The sequence below is a fragment of the Berghia stephanieae genome, chromosome 2, assembly GCF_034508935.2.
Source record: "Berghia stephanieae isolate SIO BIC M18660-M18661 chromosome 2, UCSD_Bste_1.3, whole genome shotgun sequence".
Lineage (NCBI taxonomy): Eukaryota > Metazoa > Mollusca > Gastropoda > Nudibranchia > Aeolidiidae > Berghia > Berghia stephanieae.
Genome location: NC_088361.1, coordinates 33,979,678 through 33,999,446, shown reverse-complemented (window position 1 = coordinate 33,999,446; position 19,769 = coordinate 33,979,678). Strand labels below are relative to the sequence as shown.

General features: G+C 39.1%; 2 protein-coding genes across 2 annotated transcripts in view; one reads left to right on the top strand and one right to left on the bottom strand.

The window, feature by feature from the left end:
• LOC144964761 (eukaryotic translation initiation factor 3 subunit A-like) overlaps window positions 1–1,589 on the bottom strand; it is a 35,869-nt gene extending 34,280 nt beyond the window's left edge. The window contains exon 1 of the mRNA XM_078899355.1: window positions 1,399–1,589. Within this exon, the coding sequence (XP_078755481.1) occupies window positions 1,399–1,447 (49 nt within the window). The 5' untranslated portion in view covers window positions 1,448–1,589. The remainder of the gene's footprint in view (window positions 1–1,398) is intronic.
• A 7,325-nt stretch (window positions 1,590–8,914) lies between these two features.
• Window positions 8,915–19,769, top strand: part of LOC144964760 (uncharacterized) — a 48,496-nt gene continuing 37,641 nt past the window's right edge. The window contains exon 1 of the mRNA XM_078899353.1: window positions 8,915–9,074. The gene's annotated coding sequence lies outside the window, so the exon portion shown is untranslated. The remainder of the gene's footprint in view (window positions 9,075–19,769) is intronic.

Genomic DNA, 19,769 nt, shown 5'->3' with positions numbered 1-19,769 from the left:
GTGATGATGATGTGGTGGTGGTTGCAGTAGTAGTGGTGGTGATGATGGTTGTAATAATAGTGGTAATGATGATGATGTGGTGGTTGGAAGGGGGGGGGGGGGTATCCTTGGAACAAATTGACCTCACCGGAATTTGACGGAAGTTGCCCGGAGCCCGGAATTTTTTGCTCCAGACCGGAGTTTTTTCCGGTGAAACCGGAGTTTTGGCATCACTGGGTAGCGTCAATTGCCAAGGACCTTGACAATTGTCAAATCGTCAATTGCCAAGGACCGTGTCAGTTCATCAACTACGCATGTGTACTTTTAACTGCCACGGAGTACCTTTAGTGTCACGAAGTGATACATTGCCACAGAGTGATGTTATGTATTAATACTAATATTAATTAATACTCTCTTTTACTCTTGTTTCTCTCTGTGTGTCGTTTTCTCTTTTTTTCCTCTATTACACACACACACTCTCTCTCTGTCATTTTCTCTTTTCCCTCTCTGCCATTTTTTCCTCTGTGTATGTATTTCTCTGTCATCCCCCCTCTCTCTCTCTCTCTCTCTCTCTCTCTCTCTCTCTCTCTCTCTCTCTCTCTCTCATATTTCCTCTTTTTGTTACGGACCTTGCCAGTTGGTAGATCATCAACTATTTACTATTAATGCCACGGATTGATCTTGTTGCACAAATGTTTTACGTTAATTATTCCGTATTAAGACGATGTGCAGTATATTTCCTTTAAAATAAAGGAAATATTTTTCTTTTTTAATCTAGGACATCTTGGCAGGGATTTGCCACCTCGTCCTTCTGGTTTTTTTTCCCCCGCTGAATCCGAAATTAACCGTAATTTTTGTTTGATATTATTTTAAATCATCTTGGAATTCGTGAAAAGACATAAAAATTAAAAACAAATGCCAACAAGTGTGGACTTGATCCTTTCCACAACGATTGACAAGGAATGAGTGAATCATTCACTGAATGGCGAATGGAAGAAAAGAAAGTGACGGGGTTCGAGATTCGTATGCGCGCAAATCGAGGCTTGACTGAAATCACCACATGCAGCTGATTGAGGCCCGACTGAAATCACCACATGCGGCTGAAGAGTCCTTGGCAATTGATGAACCGTCAACTACCAAGGACTCACTCCTTGGCAATTGTTGACACTTCATTCAATCAACTTGTCTGCTATGGAACCAGTCCTCCCTATGCGGCATTTTTCAAAAACATTTGTCTTAAACGCGAATTAATGTTCAAGGCGAAGTAGCCTTTAGAGGTGTTGATTCTTAAAAGTCTCGCCTAGTACTAGTACCAGTCAGTCAGTAACAGTAACAGTATGGTGGCAATGATGATGGATGGTGGCTGGTGGTCAAAAATCAAGTCAATCGGTGAATCGACATTATTGTAACAAAACATACCATCAGCTCTTTTCAGAGCATTTTCAGGCCTTTGGAAATATGTAGGCATGGTTATATCAATGCATTACACCACAGGTAATAAACTGGTAAAAATTGTAAAGATAAAGATGCCAATTCAATTTCACTCCCAGAGTTAGGGCATGTGAAAAAGAAAATGGTGGAAATGGCGGAAGTTGACGTAAATCCGCTCTGAGGTTCGAGAGTTCCGTAGCTATAGATAAGTTGTTTCGATTTTGTTGTATTTATTGATACGGAACTTCGCAAAACTGGACATAAATTAATGTCAGCGTTAGATATTACGTAATATATTTGATATAATTAATTATAGTCTAATTGTCAACGCCGGGAAAGTGGAAGTTAGTGCACCGCTTTCGAGCGCGCAGAAAAATCAGTCACATAAAAAGGATGTTACAGTCAAGAAATACAGGTAAATCCCTACCAAGTTTTTTGTCAGTCTTAGCATCAGATTACAGAAGTTAACCAAGAACGATACAGGACCGTTATCAATATAGTATATGGTCTAAGCAAATGTGGAGCAGCATCAATCTGCGTGTATTGTCCTTTAGTCGCAGTTAATGCTTAACTATGCAAACTACATGTATAACGGATGGTGCGTGTTTAATTAAGTAAAATACTAACTTGTTCTACCCGCGTGTTCATTCATATCATCACATGAAGGTTTCTTATATCATATCATATCAGTATTAGGACTTTAAAACCGACTAAGCGTTCCTTAAATGACCTTAAAACATAGGTAACAATATATTCATCATTGCATACTCTTTAAGATTATTTTTTTTAATGTGTGTGTGTGTGTGTGTGTCTGTATGTGTATGTTTATTATTGACATATATTATTATGAATGCTCAGTCATTGTATTTCAAAGCAAATAGTTCCATATCAAGGGTATTATTAAATTCATTAATATATTTAGCATTTTTAGTTTGAAATTCCAGTAGTTTTTGTAGTAGTAGTAGTAGTAGTAGTAGTAGTAGTAGTAGTAGTAGTAGTAGTAGTAGTAGTAGTAGTAGTAGTAGTAGTAGTAAAAGTTAAAGTCGTACCAATTGTAGAGGTGGTATTATCGTCATCATCATCATCATCATCATCATCATCATCATCATCATCATCATCACTCTTATTTCTAGTGTAGAATCCGCAATATTTGCAAAGAAACAAAGGCAACACACCTTTCGACAAGATGCTCTGCCGTCTCGGGTTCCTGCCCACAGCGTGGACATATTGGACAAGTAGTTAGACCCCACCGATGTAGCGCACATGTAGGTCCCCGCCCCACGAGGGATTGAATTCGTCCAAACCGACTTCCATCTCGTATGTGTAGCTCTGTCCGTAGTCAGGGATTCTGCCTACAAGGGTTGCCGGGACTAATTTCGGCTCGAAACGGGGTCGCCGTCCATTATGCACATCAGAGGGGTATCCCCATTCCCTCTCTTTTTGATCTTACTCAGCCAGTTTCCCGTAATCGTCTCCCTCCGAACATCGGGGGGTTGGATCGCTGCCATTATCGGGCGATTCTCAAGGCCAAGGTCAAATTAAGGATTGACACTTGGCCGAACAGAAAATTCTATTATTATAATAATAATAATAATAATAATAATAATAATAATAATAATAATAATAATAATAATAATAATAATAATAATAATAATAATAATAATAATAATATAATATTAATAATAATTATTGATGATAATAATAATAATAATAATAATAATAATAATAATAATAATAATAATAATAATAATAATAATAATAATAATAATAAAATTCTACGTTACTCGTGTATCGAACTGTAAAAAAATAGTTTTATAATTTTCTTGATTTGCTAGTAATTCTGTGATCGTTGACAAAAAAATAAACATGTGCTGTATGGAACAATGTCAACCCCCAACAATATATTTTTAAAAATAGATTATTATAATCAGCTAACCAGAGGGAAAACTTATAGCTCATTTTATATGAGCCCATTATTTATATCATGTGGTATACATTTCATTATGTGCATTAAATAAAAATAGAATTGCATGACACGTTAGTTGGCAAAACAGTTGCATAGTTACAGATAAAGGATTAAGAATGGACCATGTGGAGTTCACGAAGGCGACGGTGAAACCGATTCGCATTTTTTTAGGAAAAGAAAATTAAATGGTTCTGGGAATTCCCGAAATATATATATATATATATATATATATATATATATATATATATATATATATATATATATATATATATATATATATATATATTCTATGATGATAATAACAAGAAGAAGAAGAAGAAGATGATGATGATGATGATGATGATGATGATGATGATGATGATGATGATGATGATGAAGAAGAAGAAAATAATAATAATAATAATAATAATAATAATAATAATAATAATAATAATAATAATAATAATAATAATAATAATAATAATAATAATAATAATAATAATGACATTCATGTTATATATACATACATAATATAGCGGCACTCTGTTGAGTAACCAATAAACAGTGGCTGTTGTCGTATTTGCTTTCTTGTGGGATCTGTGGTCAAGCTAGACACTGAACACACACTCTCTCTATAATGAAGAGGTTGACAAATTGAAAACTATAAATAGATCCCAGACAGACAGCCATATGTCCTTATAAGGTCAACGCCATCCTCTCTCTCTCTCTCTCTCTCTCTCTCTCTCTCTCTCTCTCTCTCTCTCTCTCTCTCTCTCTCTCTCGGGAATTCCCGTAATCATTTAATTTTCTTTTCTTAGAAAAAATGCGATTCGGTTGCACGCGGTCCCTTCTTGACTATAATAGCTATGGTAACTATCAGCGACATCTTTTATATGAAGTCCTAGGTTACTATGCAACTGCTTTGTCAACTAACGAATGCTGCGATTCTATATTTGTTTAATGCTATATGAATGTTATATTATATACCTACATGATATAAATAATGGGCTCATATAAATGAGCTATATGTTTTTCCTCTGGTTAGTTAAGTGTTCCCAAGTAGGCTTCAATGTTCACAATGCCAATACCATACAGTCATTAACTCATACAGTACAAGTCACCAGTTAGTCATACTTTGTAAAATAGTACGCTATGCAAAGACGTATTTGCAGTTCTGATATCTCACATTCTCATGGACTCAGTGTTGTAATGGAAAATTTCTCACACCAACGCAAATTTTATATTACAATGTTAAGTCTAGCCATAGACGTATATGAGTCTAGCCCATAATTGAGTTCGGTTATCAGACCTGCAAATATGTGCACATCGCACAATTCCAATCCCTGTCATAGCCAACCAATTCTCGTCGATGTTTAAATCAAGTGTGGAAATAGATTTGGTGCATTTTTCAGAATAATTCGAATCGGAATTTTGAAAGACACAAAGGGGCACTTTACCGAGGAACCTTCAGGAACAGCATACAATATCCTCTTCTCATTGAGGGATGAGTTTGATGCGAAGACCTTTCCTTGTATAGATAGAATGGGCTTGGCCAAGGAGTTCACAACATTGCCATCCGGAAGTATAACGGACCAACACACAAACTCTGTGTAACCATGAACTTTTATAGTCTGGTTAATACAGTTTAGTGAGAACAACTCACAAACGCGGATGGCAAAAACAATAACAAAGGCCTGAGTGACGTCATCTGCATACTATCTATAAAACAATGCTGTTGTTTTTTGTCCGAAAATGGAAGGGAACCTCATTTTTATGAGTAGTTCTCATGAAATTGTATTAATCAGCCTACAGACGTTTACAGTTACAAATAATGTCGTGCGTTATATCCGGCTGGCGGATGTTATGAGTTTTAAAAAAACTAAACGCATTAAAAACAATTTTTAAAAATTCATTTATTTTATTTCATCATATTATTATTTTTTAAATGTTATTATATACTTTTATGTTTCTCCATTTTTAATATTTTCATCTCAAAGAATATGCAATGTGCAATGTTCAATCTCTTGTTACTTGTGTTTTAAAGGCATTTTAGGATCACTTGATCCATTTTGATTACTGATTTGATATGATATGATAAAACGATCTACTGAATATCAGATGCGGGAATCAACTTATGGACAAAAGAACAGGGGGTCGTTCTCAAAGAGTTGTCATTCAATCTTTGGTCTGTACATGTCTTGGTGTTTCGTGAATTAAGCATAAATTATAAGTTTGAAGCAAGGCTCTTTTGTTGAGCATTAATTTGGCCCACTGCTGTTTTATTGATCATTTTTGCCCGTAATTTAGCATTTTACTCACGGTTACAATGCTTCTTTTAGTGTTCGTTATGGGAGCGACTGTTAGTAAAATACGTTACAAGCATGGCTGGCACATTTAAGGCTGGCATTAACTTAACAAAATTTTAGACACCGGAGAACAAGGAAAGGCAAGGCTTATAAATAAAAATACCACGTAGGCATGTCTTTTCATTTACTTTTTTGTTTTGTTTGTTTTTTGAAAAGAAACTTGATCAAATTGATATTTACTTCAATTCGCAATGCCGAATTTGAAGAGCAATAAGGCACATTTGCTTTGTAAACACACACAAAAAACTACTATCCTCTCTCTCTCTCTCTCTCTCTCTCTCTCTCTCTCTCTCTCTCTCTCTCTCTCTCTCTCTCCCTCTCTCTCTCTCTCTCTCTCTCTCTCTCTCTCTCTCTCTCTCTCTACTAAATTTCATAATTTTAGCATGAATTGTATATCTAGCATCCCTGTCGCTTCGACGTAATATATATCTCTTTTATAAATCTGTAAAATGGGATAATTAACTATGTCTATGGGGCGCGTGGCTCAGCAGTACGGTCTTTACTTCGTACCCGAAAGGTCTCGAGTTCGAATACCCGCTGCGTTGTGTGGTCTTGAGCAAGGCACCTTGCCCTAGCTCAGTTTACAAGAGATGAAGTGAATAGCTCAGTTTGCGGCACTGAACTGTGGCTGACGTCTGGATTATTCCAGTCCTCCCTTGAATAGATCCAAAAGACAAATTTCCCCTGTGGGAAGAATAACGGGAATTTTATTATTATTATTTTAAAAATTTATGTCTAGTTTCAAGACCGAGATTTTTATCATTTTCAATTTCAATAATGTTAGTATCTAACTGTTATTTGTATTAACTTAGAATGGCGGTGCTAAGCTCTTTTCTGTGGGAGTCAGAGGCCTTTCCGTAATATGGCTGCCAGATGGCCACATCCATTGCCAAATTTGCCCAAATTGATTTTAATAAATAATAATAATAATAACAATAATAATAGCTATTATTATTATTATTATTATTATTATTATTATTATTAATAATAATAATAATAATAATAATAATAATAATAATAATAATAATAATAATAATAATAATAATAATAATGTATAGTATAGCGCTTTCTATGTAATTGCATCTCAAAGCGCTTTACAATAAATATTTTGTTTTAAAAATGTGTATTCTTAATTTAAAATAGATAGATAATAATAACACAATACTTTTCCTAGTCTATTCCATTTTTGATTACCAAACCGACGAGTTTTTCAAGGAGGAGAGGGGGGGGGGGGGGCAAAGAATATGTGTGGCTAAGTGGTCTTGTTGTATGACACTCTCCTTCGGATAGGAAGGTTCTCGGTTCGAGCCTCGCTTGGCGCATAGTTGAATCCTTAGAAATGGCTCTTTACTCACATCCTCTCACCATACTCAGGTGAAAAATGAATACACGGCCGTTGATATCGTTGTTTCTGTCGAAAAATTTGCAATGTATCCTAATAGTAATAGGCGTCATGTCTTGTTCTATAAGTTGTATATTGCTTTGGTCAGAGACCCTTTGTAAAGCACTTTGATCACGTTAAGTGGATATTGCTCTATATACATAAAAGCTCAATATTTTAAAAAAATGTTTGTGGCATTGACATGAGAGAGGCAGATCCCGCGCTCAACGATTGTTGTATGTGTCCGAAAAAGATAGGAGGACAAGTGTCTTTAATCAAGCATCACCAGACAGCAGACAAAGCCAAGTAGAGATTAAAACGATCTCTTGTTTTTTAAAACACAAATGACTCCACAACCATACGAGTACATTTTAAAATCATATAATGATAATAATAATACTAATAATAATGATAATAATAATAATAATAATAATAATAATAATAATAATAATAATAATAATAATAATAATAATAATGATAATCGTTTTATTATTATTATTATTATTATTATTATTATTATTATTATTATTATTATTATTATTATTATTATTATTATTATTATTATTATTATTATTAAATATTATTATTATTATTATTAGTATGTATGTATTTCAGTGAACGAAATAATGCAACGTATATAAAAATAAACAAAAACTGAGAAAGATCTATGCACCAGAATACACGTCTGTCTGTAGATTCTATGTACATTAACTAGCTGTATGGGAGCCCGTATAACACGTGGCAGCAGCAGCTTCTAATGGTGTCACACTACTATGTTATGAAGATCTATTCAGGACCCAAACTCATCGCCGCAATCATGTACTGTCGCGAACCCGACCGGGAGCTTCGTCACAACGCAACGCTCAACTAGATGCTCTGCGGTTTCAGGCTCTTCACCACAACGGGTTGGATGGCAAGTTCCCACTGATGAGGCAGGTTCTCGACAGAAGTCGGTTCGCTGCACAGACTTGCTTAATACGATCCAAGAGAGAGAGAGAGAGAGAGAGAGAGAGAGAGAGAGAGAGAGAGAGAGAGAGAGGGGGGGGGGGGGAACGGGGATACCCCTCTCAAGCGCATAATGGACGCCCGTTTCGAGCCAAAATAAGTACCGGCAACCCTTGTAATTGTACGTAGATTCCCTGACTTCGGACAGAGATGTATGAACGAGATGGAAGTCGGTTTGGACGAATTCAATCCCTCGAAACTGGGGGAGAAGTTGCCAGGTTGCTCCACCAGCAAGAGGAGGCAATGACGGCAGCCAGTGACATCTATAGTATATTATGAAGTCCTAGGTGGCAGCGAATCGGTTTAGGTCGAGAACCTGCCCAACGGCAAAATCGCTTCATCAGTGGGGACTTTCCACCTGTGTAACGAGCCCGAAATCTCAGAGTATCTGGTTGAATACTGTGTTGTGACGAAGCTTCGGGTGGGTTTGCGACGGTGTACGAGTACGGTTAAATAATTTGCTGATTAGGTCGATCGTCATAACATAGCACCATAGGAAGCTGCTGCTGCACAAACTGTTTTGCCTGTGGTTCACTGCTTGCTGGTACAAGTACAGAAGCCAGGCTACTTCTCTCCCAGTTTCGAGGAATCGATGTCCCCGCCCCCTCGAGGGATTTAATTCGTCCAAACCGACTTCCATCTCGTATACCAAGTCAGGGAAGCTAGTGGCGAATTCTCTTTCTGCTTAATCTGCAAGACGCCATAGGTTGTCTGTTATAAAAACAAGTCTCTGGCGTTTGGCCACTTTTAAAGTCGAACTCGGCCACAATGAACTCTGGGCATCTGGCAGCCTTGCATTGTAAGTTTGAGGTCACAGGTCACGTCAGACCGTGGAGGGAGGAAAAACGGAAGTATTAGTAAACGTCCAGTTTTGTTTCTTATAACTTGTTTTGGGGATGAAAGCAGGTGATATTATTCTACCCGTCCGTGTTGTTTTCATAAATAAGTTTGAGAGACCATAGAAAAGGTAATCATTTACAGTTATTACAATAATTATATTATTTGATTTGTACTTTGACGTTAATCGAAACAAACCGCACCAGTTCTATTACTATTATATTGCATCATAATACTTTAATGATAATTTATGAATGAAGGGTCTGCTGCAAAACGTCTATTCAAGATTTCTTTCTTATTTGGAAGTGACTATCGCTCTATCAATATAGACTAGTAGATTGGTAGAGCGACACCTTACGGAACACTGTTTATTTTTGGCAATCGCAAAAATAGAGTCACTGATGAAGCTTTAAAAAGAAAACACACGAGTCTCTAATTCATTTCAGGTATCTGCAGTAGTGTACTGCAAATGCAGGTTCATTGTCATTGTCATTGTGTATTTGCAGTAGTAGCCTAAGAGCCTAGAACTTTACTGTATAGAGGATAAGGCGCCACAAAATATAAATATACCACATTATTTTTTTTTTAAATTATCAAATAATTTTCAGAGGTGGGAGAGCACTTCTAACTAGATACCACTGTCAATAGTGATTTTGCTGTGAAATCACTTTTCGTAGTACTACTGTGAATAAGCTTTCGTTATGATTAATACCTGTGCAGCTGATAGACTATTTTCCCTTCATCCAAATTTAAGTAAAAGTGACTTTCAAATTTTAAATAAACATTTTTTTCTGTGGTGTTGTTAATTGCCATGGATCTTGATAGTTGGCAAATCGTGAACCACCAAGGAGCAGTCGTAATTTTTGACCAACGTCAATTGCCACGGACCTTGCTAGTTGTAATATTTTAAAATCGCGGCAACAGTGGCTCACTCTCTCTGTCTGTCTGTGTCTTTCTCATTTCCTCTTTTTGTCACGGACCAGGCCAGTTGGTAAATCGTCAGTTATGTACTATTAACTGCCACGGAGTGATGTCATTAATATTATTACTCTCATTTTCTCTCTCTCTCTTTCTCTCTCTCTCTCTCTCTCTCTCTCTCTCTCTCTCTCTCTCTCTCTCTCTCTCTCTCTCTCTCTCTCTCTCTCTTTGGGGATGTCCTTTGCTTATATAAAAAAAGCCTGAAAATTTCTCTTGTTAAGAGCCTCGCCTAAAAATTTCTCTTGTGAAGAGTCCTTATGAAAAGATTTTGTGCAACGCTTCTCTTCATCAAATGGTATCGCCTTAAAAGGGATTCATCATTTTGCTTTCCCTTCGCTGTTGTCGCTAAACAACCAATGCTTTCATCTTTTAAAAAATCAATTCATTCATACTGAACAAGGTCAGCCGGAAAATTTCAAAAAGGTCGGTTTTCCTGATTTAGCTGGAAAATGGGATTCCTGTCTCTCTCTGTTCCTCTTTTAGCCACTGACTGTTCCAGCTCGTAAATTGTCTAATATGTCTTATGATCTGCCACGGAATGATGATATTAATGTTAGTACTTTCATTTTCTCTTTTCTCGCTTTATCGGGTTTTCTCCTTTCTCTTTTTCTTTTCTCCTCATTTCCTCTTTTTGTCACTGACGGTGTCAGTTGAGAAATCGTGAACTATTATTTACTATCAGCTGCCACCAACTGATATTATTGCCCCAATCTTTTACTTGAATTGTTGCCTTATGACGATGTGCCGCATATATTCTTTTAAAATAAGCCATTCTCAGAGGAATTTGCCGCTTCATTCTTCTGTTTGTTTTTTCTTCTGAATCGGAAGATAGGATGTGAAAGACAACACCTGTTGTTGTTGTTGTTTTGATATGATTTTAACTACTGACATGAGTAAACTCAGACCTTTCAAAATTGAATGAAAATGATTGAATGATTGGAAAGTTGATGAGAAATGTGAAAGAAAGCTGAGAAATCAAGGCTCGACTAAAATCACAGCATGCACCTGAAGAGTTCCAATTTGACTCTGTGGGAGTTGATGAACCGTCAACTATCAAGGACTCACTTCGTGGCAATTGACACTTCCTTCTTCTAAATATATAGACATGATATAAATATAATATCTCCACAAGTCAGGTGGATTTGTAGCGTTGTGGTTAACACTCTTGGGATGCATCCTGAAAATGTATGGGACCGGTTGCCGGCTATGTAGACTAATCCCATATATATACAGGATCACAAATTAAATTGTTAAAATTATTTTCGTTTTTTTAAGTGCGCGTGCATGCAGGACTGGTTTCCAACGTTAGTTGAACATTTTACTGCTGAATGGTGCAGGGAAGTATGGATATTCCATTACTAGTTGCGATTTTATAGAGATTTAGAACAACTCAGTCGAGCAGGGCAGAGAATCGATATTTATCTATATTCTTAGCTTCTGATCCGAAATGTGTTGTTTTAGTCAGATGATTTTTTGGGGTTTTTTTGTTGCTAAACTGACTTCAAATTGTTCTTAAACAAATAATTAACAGTTTTTTAAAAGTATAATGCCCATTTTAGTCAAAGCAAGTAATTTTCCAAGAATTTTTGCAGAAGACCAAAAAATAAACATTTTCATTAAATCACATTAAAACAACAAAAAAACACTGTAACTGATAGAGAGGTGCAGTAAGTTTAAATATAACAGTAAACATCAAATTTCATTAAGATACAACAACAGCTTTATGAATAACTTGGTTTTTTAAAACCCTAGAATGACCAATATGGTGTTTTCACCTTCCGACTGATTATGTCATGGACGGACACCATGTATTATGAAGCTTGAATAGCTTCCATATGGTGTTGGTGTCTTTTAATTTCCAGGCATGTTACTAGTGTTGTGGATATTCTTTTTCTGTCGTGTTTGAAGGTTGGAGGTGTTTTGGTTATACTGGGTTTTGAAATACTGTTTCTATTCTGTGTTTTGTTGAATCTGTAATCATGTGGATAACAGGTGTCAAATAATTTCCAGAATTTTTGTGACATTTTTGTTGAATGGGGGATTGAACCAACTTACAAATTGCCCTCAAACGCACTTCACTACCTCCCCTTTAAAATGGTGTACAATTTTCGTTTTTGTTGCAATCCAGAGGTTTTGGTTGGCGAGAGAAACAAGCAGCATCCAATAATTCCATGTCCAAAGTTTTTACACTTTATTAACTTTATTTCATATTTGTTGGATTCCCTCTACAATATTATTATTATTATTATTATTATTATTATTATTATTATTATTATTATTATTGGGGAGCTGCAAGGTCTGGGCCGGACGTCCCGCTTGCTGAAAGGAAATTGATGTGCATTTCGAACCCAACACCTCTCATTTCCAGGTGCATTGATCGCCGCGTAATCCTGTCTGACAGAGATTATTGCATATGGCCTCTCATGCATTATTGTGTCCATAACAGCACCTTCCCGTGGTGTTCCCTGTTTCTACTGAGTTTGTTATGGGCGCGACCGAGTCCCCGGCGGTATAACCAGGTTAGGGAGTAGGTGGGACCCCTCCTCTTAAGGTGCAGGAGTCAGAACCCACCGGTGAATGGTACACGCTCTGCTCCTCACCCACCCACCTCACACTCACTCTGTAGTGTGGTGTCTTCTGTATGTCCTTACTTTTCTTAACCTACCCCTATAACTCATACCCTCTCTAGCCATCGATTCATGGCTCCACTGCCTTGTGGATACCTTCGGGAGGAGGAAAGGCTAAGGGAGTAAACCTAACAGAAACCTGCATCCAAACTGATGCCAAACGTATCGCTGTGCGATCCTTTGGACCACACCAGGGAGGAAGAGAGGGAGGTTCTGGTTACTGGGCAGCCCAGGATCTCCACATACTTTGCCCAGGCCGCGCCCTGGAGAGGACACTCTAGTCTCACCTTCACCGGTGAAGAGTAACAACACGGAAGACAGCAGTCTACGAGTGATAAGTCCTTGCTCGATTGGCGTAGAGTTGGATGCTACGGATTGTCTTCGACGGTGGGAGGGATCATCGTAATCCTACTGGTCAGCTACCGCCCGCCCCAAGCTGGGCAGCCCCCAGCCAGAAAGGTGTTGACCCGCCACGATCTGCCTGCTTCAGAGGGTGCCTGGAGCTTAGAGCTTGCAAGCTTGACAAGTGGATCGTTAAACTGTGTACCAGGCAAGCAAATGAAAAAGAAAACGAAGTCCCCAGCTCTTCGATTAGCAAGCTGGAATGTAAGAACTATGCGCTCAGGACTGACAGATGACCTTCAGGCCATGGACGATGCTCGAAAAACAGCAGTAATTGATCATGAACTTAACAGACTGAACATCGACATTGCAGCCTTGCAGGAAACGCGACTCCCAGAGAAGGGATCCTTGAAGGAGAAACACTTTACATTCTTCTGGCAAGGAAAAGGCACAGAAGACGTGAGGGAGCACGGTGTTGGATTTGCAGTACGCCATACATTGCTTCCTATGATCGAACCGCCAACCGACGACACAGAGAGAATTTTAAAGCTGCGCCTGTCATCCATGCAGGGCTCGGTGAACCTTGTTTGCGTCTACGCCCCAACACTGCAAGCTTCGGTTGAAGTAAAGGACCAATTCTATGAGTCATTAGACGCCATTGTCAACAATATCCCAGAAGTGGAGCACATCTACCTTCTTGGCGACTTCAACGCGTGAGTTGGTGCCGACAGAGAATCATGGCCAACCGTTTTGGGGCACCACGGTATAGGAAAGATGAATGAGAATGGTCAGAGGCTTCTTGAACTCTGCTGCTATCGCAAACTATGCGTGACGAACACCTACTTCCAGAACAAGGCATGTCACAAGGTGTCATGGAGACATCCAAGGTCAAAACACTGGCATCAGCTGGACATGATCATCACTAAGCGCGATTCTCTTAACAATGTTTGCAACACCAGGTCCTATCAAAGCGCTGATTGCGACACAGATCACTCTTTGGTTGCCACAAGGGTGAAACTGACACCAAAGAAACTTCATCACTCAAAGAGAAAGGACCAGCCTAGGATCAATATCAGCAAGACGGCTTACCGGGAAAAGAATATAGAGTTCAACGAGCAACTTGAGCAACACAGCTCATAGAAAAGCAGAACAAAACGCACAGGACAGCTGGAACTCTCTTAGAAACGCCATCTACAGCACTGCAGTTCTGACATACGGCAAAAAGGAGCACAGGAACAATGATTGGTTTGAAGCCAATATTACTGAGATGGAGCCAGTCATTGATGCCAAGCGCAGCGCACTTGTCAGCTATAAACAAAAACCAAGTCAGAGGAACCTGCAGGCGTTGCGAGCTGCACGCAGCAAAACACAGCAAACAGCACGACGTTGCGCCAACAACTACTGGCTTCAGTTGTCGGACAACATCCAGCAAGCGTCTGACAGTGGCAACATAAGAGCCATGTATGAGGGCATCAAACAGGCGACAGGCAAATCTACAAAGAAAACTGCGCCTATTAAATCCAAGACAGGGGAAGCCATCACAGACAAGGACAAGCAGATGGGAAGATGGGTAGAGCACTACTTGGAACTCTACGCCAGAGAAAACTCTGTCACCCAAAAAGCATTAGACGCAATTGAAGAACTGCCAGTACTGGAAGAACTAGACGCAGAACCAATTATGGAGGAGCTCAGCAAAGCAATCGATGCTTTGGCCTGTGGCAGAGCACCCGGTGACGACAGCATTCCACCCGAAATCATCAAATGTGGAAAGCCAGCCCTCTTGGAACCACTACATAAACTCCTGTGTCTTTGCTGGAGAGAAGGCAAGGTACCCCAGGATATGCGCGATGCCAAGATTATCACCCTCTACAAAAACAAGGGAGACCGTAGTGACTGTAATAACTATAGGGGAATCTCTCTACTGAGCATTGTGGGTAAAGTCTTTGCGCGCGTTGTCCTCGCTCGACTGCAAGTCCTCGCCGAACGTATCTACCCAGAGTCGCAGTGTGGCTTCAGAGCCAAGAGGTCGACAGTGGACATGATCTTCTCAGTACGTCAACTTCAGGAGAAATGCAGAGAACAGCAGATGCCCCTCTACATTGCATTTATTGACCTGACAAAGGCATTTGACCTTGTTAGCAGGAAGGGCCTTTTCCAGCTGCTAAAGAAGATTGGCTGTCCTCCTCAGCAGCTTAGCATCATTGCCTCATTCCACGACGACATGAAGGGCACCATAAGCTACGACGATGGAGCCTCTGAACCCTTCCCCATGCGCAGCGGCGTGAAACAAGGCTGTGTCCTCGCACCGACTTTGGTATATTTTTCTCCTTACTGCTGAAGTTTGCATTCAAAGAGTCCCCAGAAGGAGTCCACTTACACACCAGAAGTGATGGGAAGCTGTTCAATCTGGCACGGCTGAGAGCAAAGACCAAGGTTCGCACAGTCCTCATAAGGGAAATGCTATTTGCAGATGATGCAGCTCTATGCGCGCATACCGAGGTAGACCTCCAGCGGCTGATGGACAGGTTTTCCCACGCATGCAGGGAATTCGGGCTGACGATCAGCATCAAGAAAACAAATGTAATGTGTCAGGATGTCCCCTCTATACCAGCAATTTACATTGACAACGAGGAGCTAGAAGTAGCTGATCACTTCACATACCTGGGCACAACCATCACCAGCAACCTCTCACTTGATGCAGAATTAGACAAGCGCATCGCCAAAGCTGCCGCTGTCATGGCACAACTGAGCAAGAGAGTGTGGACCAACAACCAACTCACTTTGAATACCAAACTCAGAGTATACCAGGCATGTGTACTCAGTAGCCTACTGTATGGCAGTGAATCCTGGACAACATATGCCAGACAGGAGAACCGACTGGAAAACTTCCACATTCGCTGTCTACGACAAATTCTCGGCATCAGGTGGCAGGACAGACTCACTAACAATAAAGTGCTAGAAAGAGTGAACTCCCTCAGTATGCATCTCATGCTCTGCCAGCGACGTTTGCGATGGCTTGGTCACGTACACAGGATGGACGATGGACGCATACCCAAAGACATCATGTACGGTGAACTAGCTTTTGGACGGCGACCAACTGGCCGTCCAGCTCTGCGCTTCTATGATGTCTGCAAACGAGACATGAAATTGACAGGCATCGACTCAAACACCTGGGAGTCGCTTGCTGACGACCGCATCGGCTGGAGATATGCGGTGATGGAGGGAGTGAAGAGAGGTGAGGAGAGGAGAAAGATGAAGTTTGAGGAGAGGAGAGCAAGGAGGAAAGAGAGGCAGCAGATCCAAATACCAAACACACAGTCAAACTATGTGTGCAACAACTGCGGTAGAGACTGCCATGCAAGGATTGGTCTGCTGAGTCACACCCGTCGTTGCCCTCAACAAGACTGATGAGACTAAAGCCATACAGGGCGCAAACCATCGTCTCTTGAGACGGAAGGATGCCTACCATTATTATTATCAATATTATTATTTTTATTATTATTATTATTATTATTATTATTATTATTATTATTATTATTATTATTATTATTATTATTATTATTATTATTATTATTATTATTATTATTATTATTATTATTATTATTATTATTATTATTGTTATTAACCTAATAAGCAGTTGAAAGGGAATATTTGGCATTGGATTTTACAATTCCTTATTTGTAGGGAATGACCTATCTCTTTTCCATTCGCTATAAATTTTAAAGTCACATCAATCAAAGTCATTGTTGTCAGTTAAAAATAGAGGAGGCTACTTGTTTCAACTTGTTCCCTCATAACCATGTCTAATCGTTTAGCAATCCTTCAAAAAGGTCAGGTGCTATTGTCGTTTTCAATCTTTAAAAAATTATTTATATTTATTCTTGTCCAGATCAATGTGGTATATCCTATTGTGACAAAGTAGACTGGTGTTAATGAATGGATGTGTATATAGCTCTAGTCTTGTATATTATTTTTCCACACATCACTTTTGTTGACCTGAGTATTAATGAGTAGTGGTCAATAACATCTGTGACAGTGAAAGACATAATCAGTCAGATGGTGAAAAGGTTTGAACTGAGATTACCGAGATTTTGCCAAGTTTAGTTATAAGGTCACTTTTTATCATAAATGATTAAATCATTTTGTTCATCTTTTTTTGTTCATTCTCTGGTAAGCATATTCTTTCAGAAGATGCAAATCCAAAATTTTTACCTTCCGACTGATTATGTCATGGACTGACTGACACTATGTATTATGAAGCTTGAATAGCAGGTGGATGTACTCTATGAAATGAAGTATGATTCTTTATTCTTGTTGGGGGAATTAGTGAAGAAATCATTGTGGAGTGCTTTGAGCATGGCACAACATAGATGCACATTTAAAATTTACATACTTATTTGGGTGAATCCTTGATGGTGTGTGTGTGTGCAGAAGAAGAGGTGTGGGGGGTGAGATTGAAGGAACCCGGCCTTGTCTTTACTTTTAGCCTGGAAATTGACAGAAATAATCGCTTTTTACCATTTGGACAGGACGCTGGTCTTGCAAATTAGTGCTTTCCATTAGATTTAACTAACCCACTTACTTTGTTACTTCACTCTGGTTGGCGCACAGGCCATCGATGAATCCCCTCCATCCTGTCCAGCTTTGTGCCATCTTCTCATCTTCTCTCTATGATAAGCCTTCAGTTTTTAGGTCCTCCATCAATGCCCTCATCCGGCTATTTCTAGGCCACCCTCTCTTCCTCGTTCCATGCCGGTTCCATGTAAGAGTAAGAGCCTGCCTGGTAATGTTTGTCGCAGGCCTTCTCATAGTGTTGCCAAGCCATTTCCACCTCCTCTAAATTTCGACTTCTATTTCTTCTTTGCCTGTCATTTCCATTAGATCTGCATTTTGTCATGCCATTTAATTTGTAGTATTCTTCTCATACATTTGTTGACGAAGGTGTTGTAAGAGGAGATAACCAAATGAGGTGAGGATAATAATATATATATTATATAACAAAACCCATGAAATATTAGTAAAACTAATCAATACAGGTGCCTAAATGAGTCAATAAAATGGAGATAAAGATAAAGGGAGTAAATCTGACTCAAAACAAACGACGGTTCAGCCTTTGGCATTTTTCAAGTAAACATAAAATATTAAAAAATAATATTAGTGCTCAACTTTTTGATAAAAGGAGCTATTTATAAAATATTTCAAGTATGTGAATACAACACAGCATTACATGGAAAATCATCTCCAGAGCACAGCCGTACTCCCCTCTTCTAAGATTTGCAACCTCTGATTGGAAGAAAATTTAATAACAAGAACACGAACTTCATAAAACAATACACTTCTGCAGACTAAACAAAACTTTTATGTAATCGAACACATACGAACCCGAAATAGATAACAATAGTACTTCAGCTGATGAGATATGCCGAAATAACTTTATGAGTAGACATATTATATAATTTATAAGACACGGACATAATTCTGACGAAGTGATGGCGCCAAGAAACATTTCGGCATAAACAAGGAGACTCGATTAATTTATATAGCTCTAAACCAACATTACGAGCATCTCGTACTTACAAGCACTCCAACATCTATGTATAATGAATACTAATATAATATTATATAATATATATATATAATTTATATATATATAATATTTATAGATAGAATAAAATCTGCCGGCTGACAGAGTGAGGGACGCAGAGAGAGAGAGATGAGTTCGGCAGAGAATGAGAGAGAGAGGATCATGAGATATGTAGAGTAAGCCAGGAAGAGCAGAAAGATGAGAGGACCCGACACAGACCCAAACTCGAGAGAGTAGAAGAGATGAGAAGATATATAATAGAGATATATGATATGAGAGAGATGATGAGATGAGAGAGAATGATGAGTAGATATGAGAGAATATGAGAAAGAGATGCACTCGAGATGAAGAGAGAGAGAGAGAGAGAGAAAAGAGAGAGAGAGGAGAGAGAGAGAGAGAGAGAGAGAGAGAGAGAGAGAGAGAGGAGAGAGAGAGAGAGAGAGAGAGAGAGAGAGAGAGAGAGAGAGAGAGAGAGAGAGAGAGAGAGAGAGAGAGAGAGAGAGAGAGAGAGAGAGAGAGAGAGAGAGAGAGAGAGAGAGAGAGAGAGAGAGAGAGAGAGAGAGAGAGGAGAGAGAGAGAGAGAGAGAGAGAGAGAGAGAGAGAGAGAGAGAGAGAGAGAGAGAGAGAGAGAGAGAGAGAGAGAGAGAGAGAGAGAGAGAGAGAGAGAGAGAGAGAGAGAGAGAGAGAGAGAGAGAGAGAGAGAGAGAGAGAGAGAGAGAGAGAGAGAGAGAGAGAGAGAGAGAGAGAGAGAGAGAGAGAGAGAGAGAGAGAGAGAGAGAGAGAGAGAGAGAGAGAGAGAGAGAGAGAGAGAGAGAGAGAGAGAATACAGGATTTAGACGGAGAGGCAGTGAGAAAAAGAGGAGAGAAGTAGAGAATGAGATGTCACGATCCGAAGACGAGATGTCTATGAGAGAGAGGAAGAGAAGAGGGGAGAAAGAGAGAGAGAGAGGGAGGAGAGAGAAGAGAGAGAGAGAGAGAGAAGAAGAAGAGAGAGAGAGAGAGAAGAGAAGAGAAGAGAGAGAGAGAAGAGAGAGAGAGGAGAGAGAGGAGAAGAGAGAGAGGAGAGAGAGAGAGAAAGAGAATACTAGATAGCGATATGAAAAAGAAATAATGTGCCATGTACGATCCACCATTGTCTCTTGTTGTTTAGTCGTATGACATGTCACGGGATGCGTGGGTTGAGCTAAGACTAAGATTATAATATTTCTTGTACAAAATGTCACGCTGACACGGATACTGATAGGAATACCATTACTGATAATAATAATAATAATAATAATAATAATAATAATAA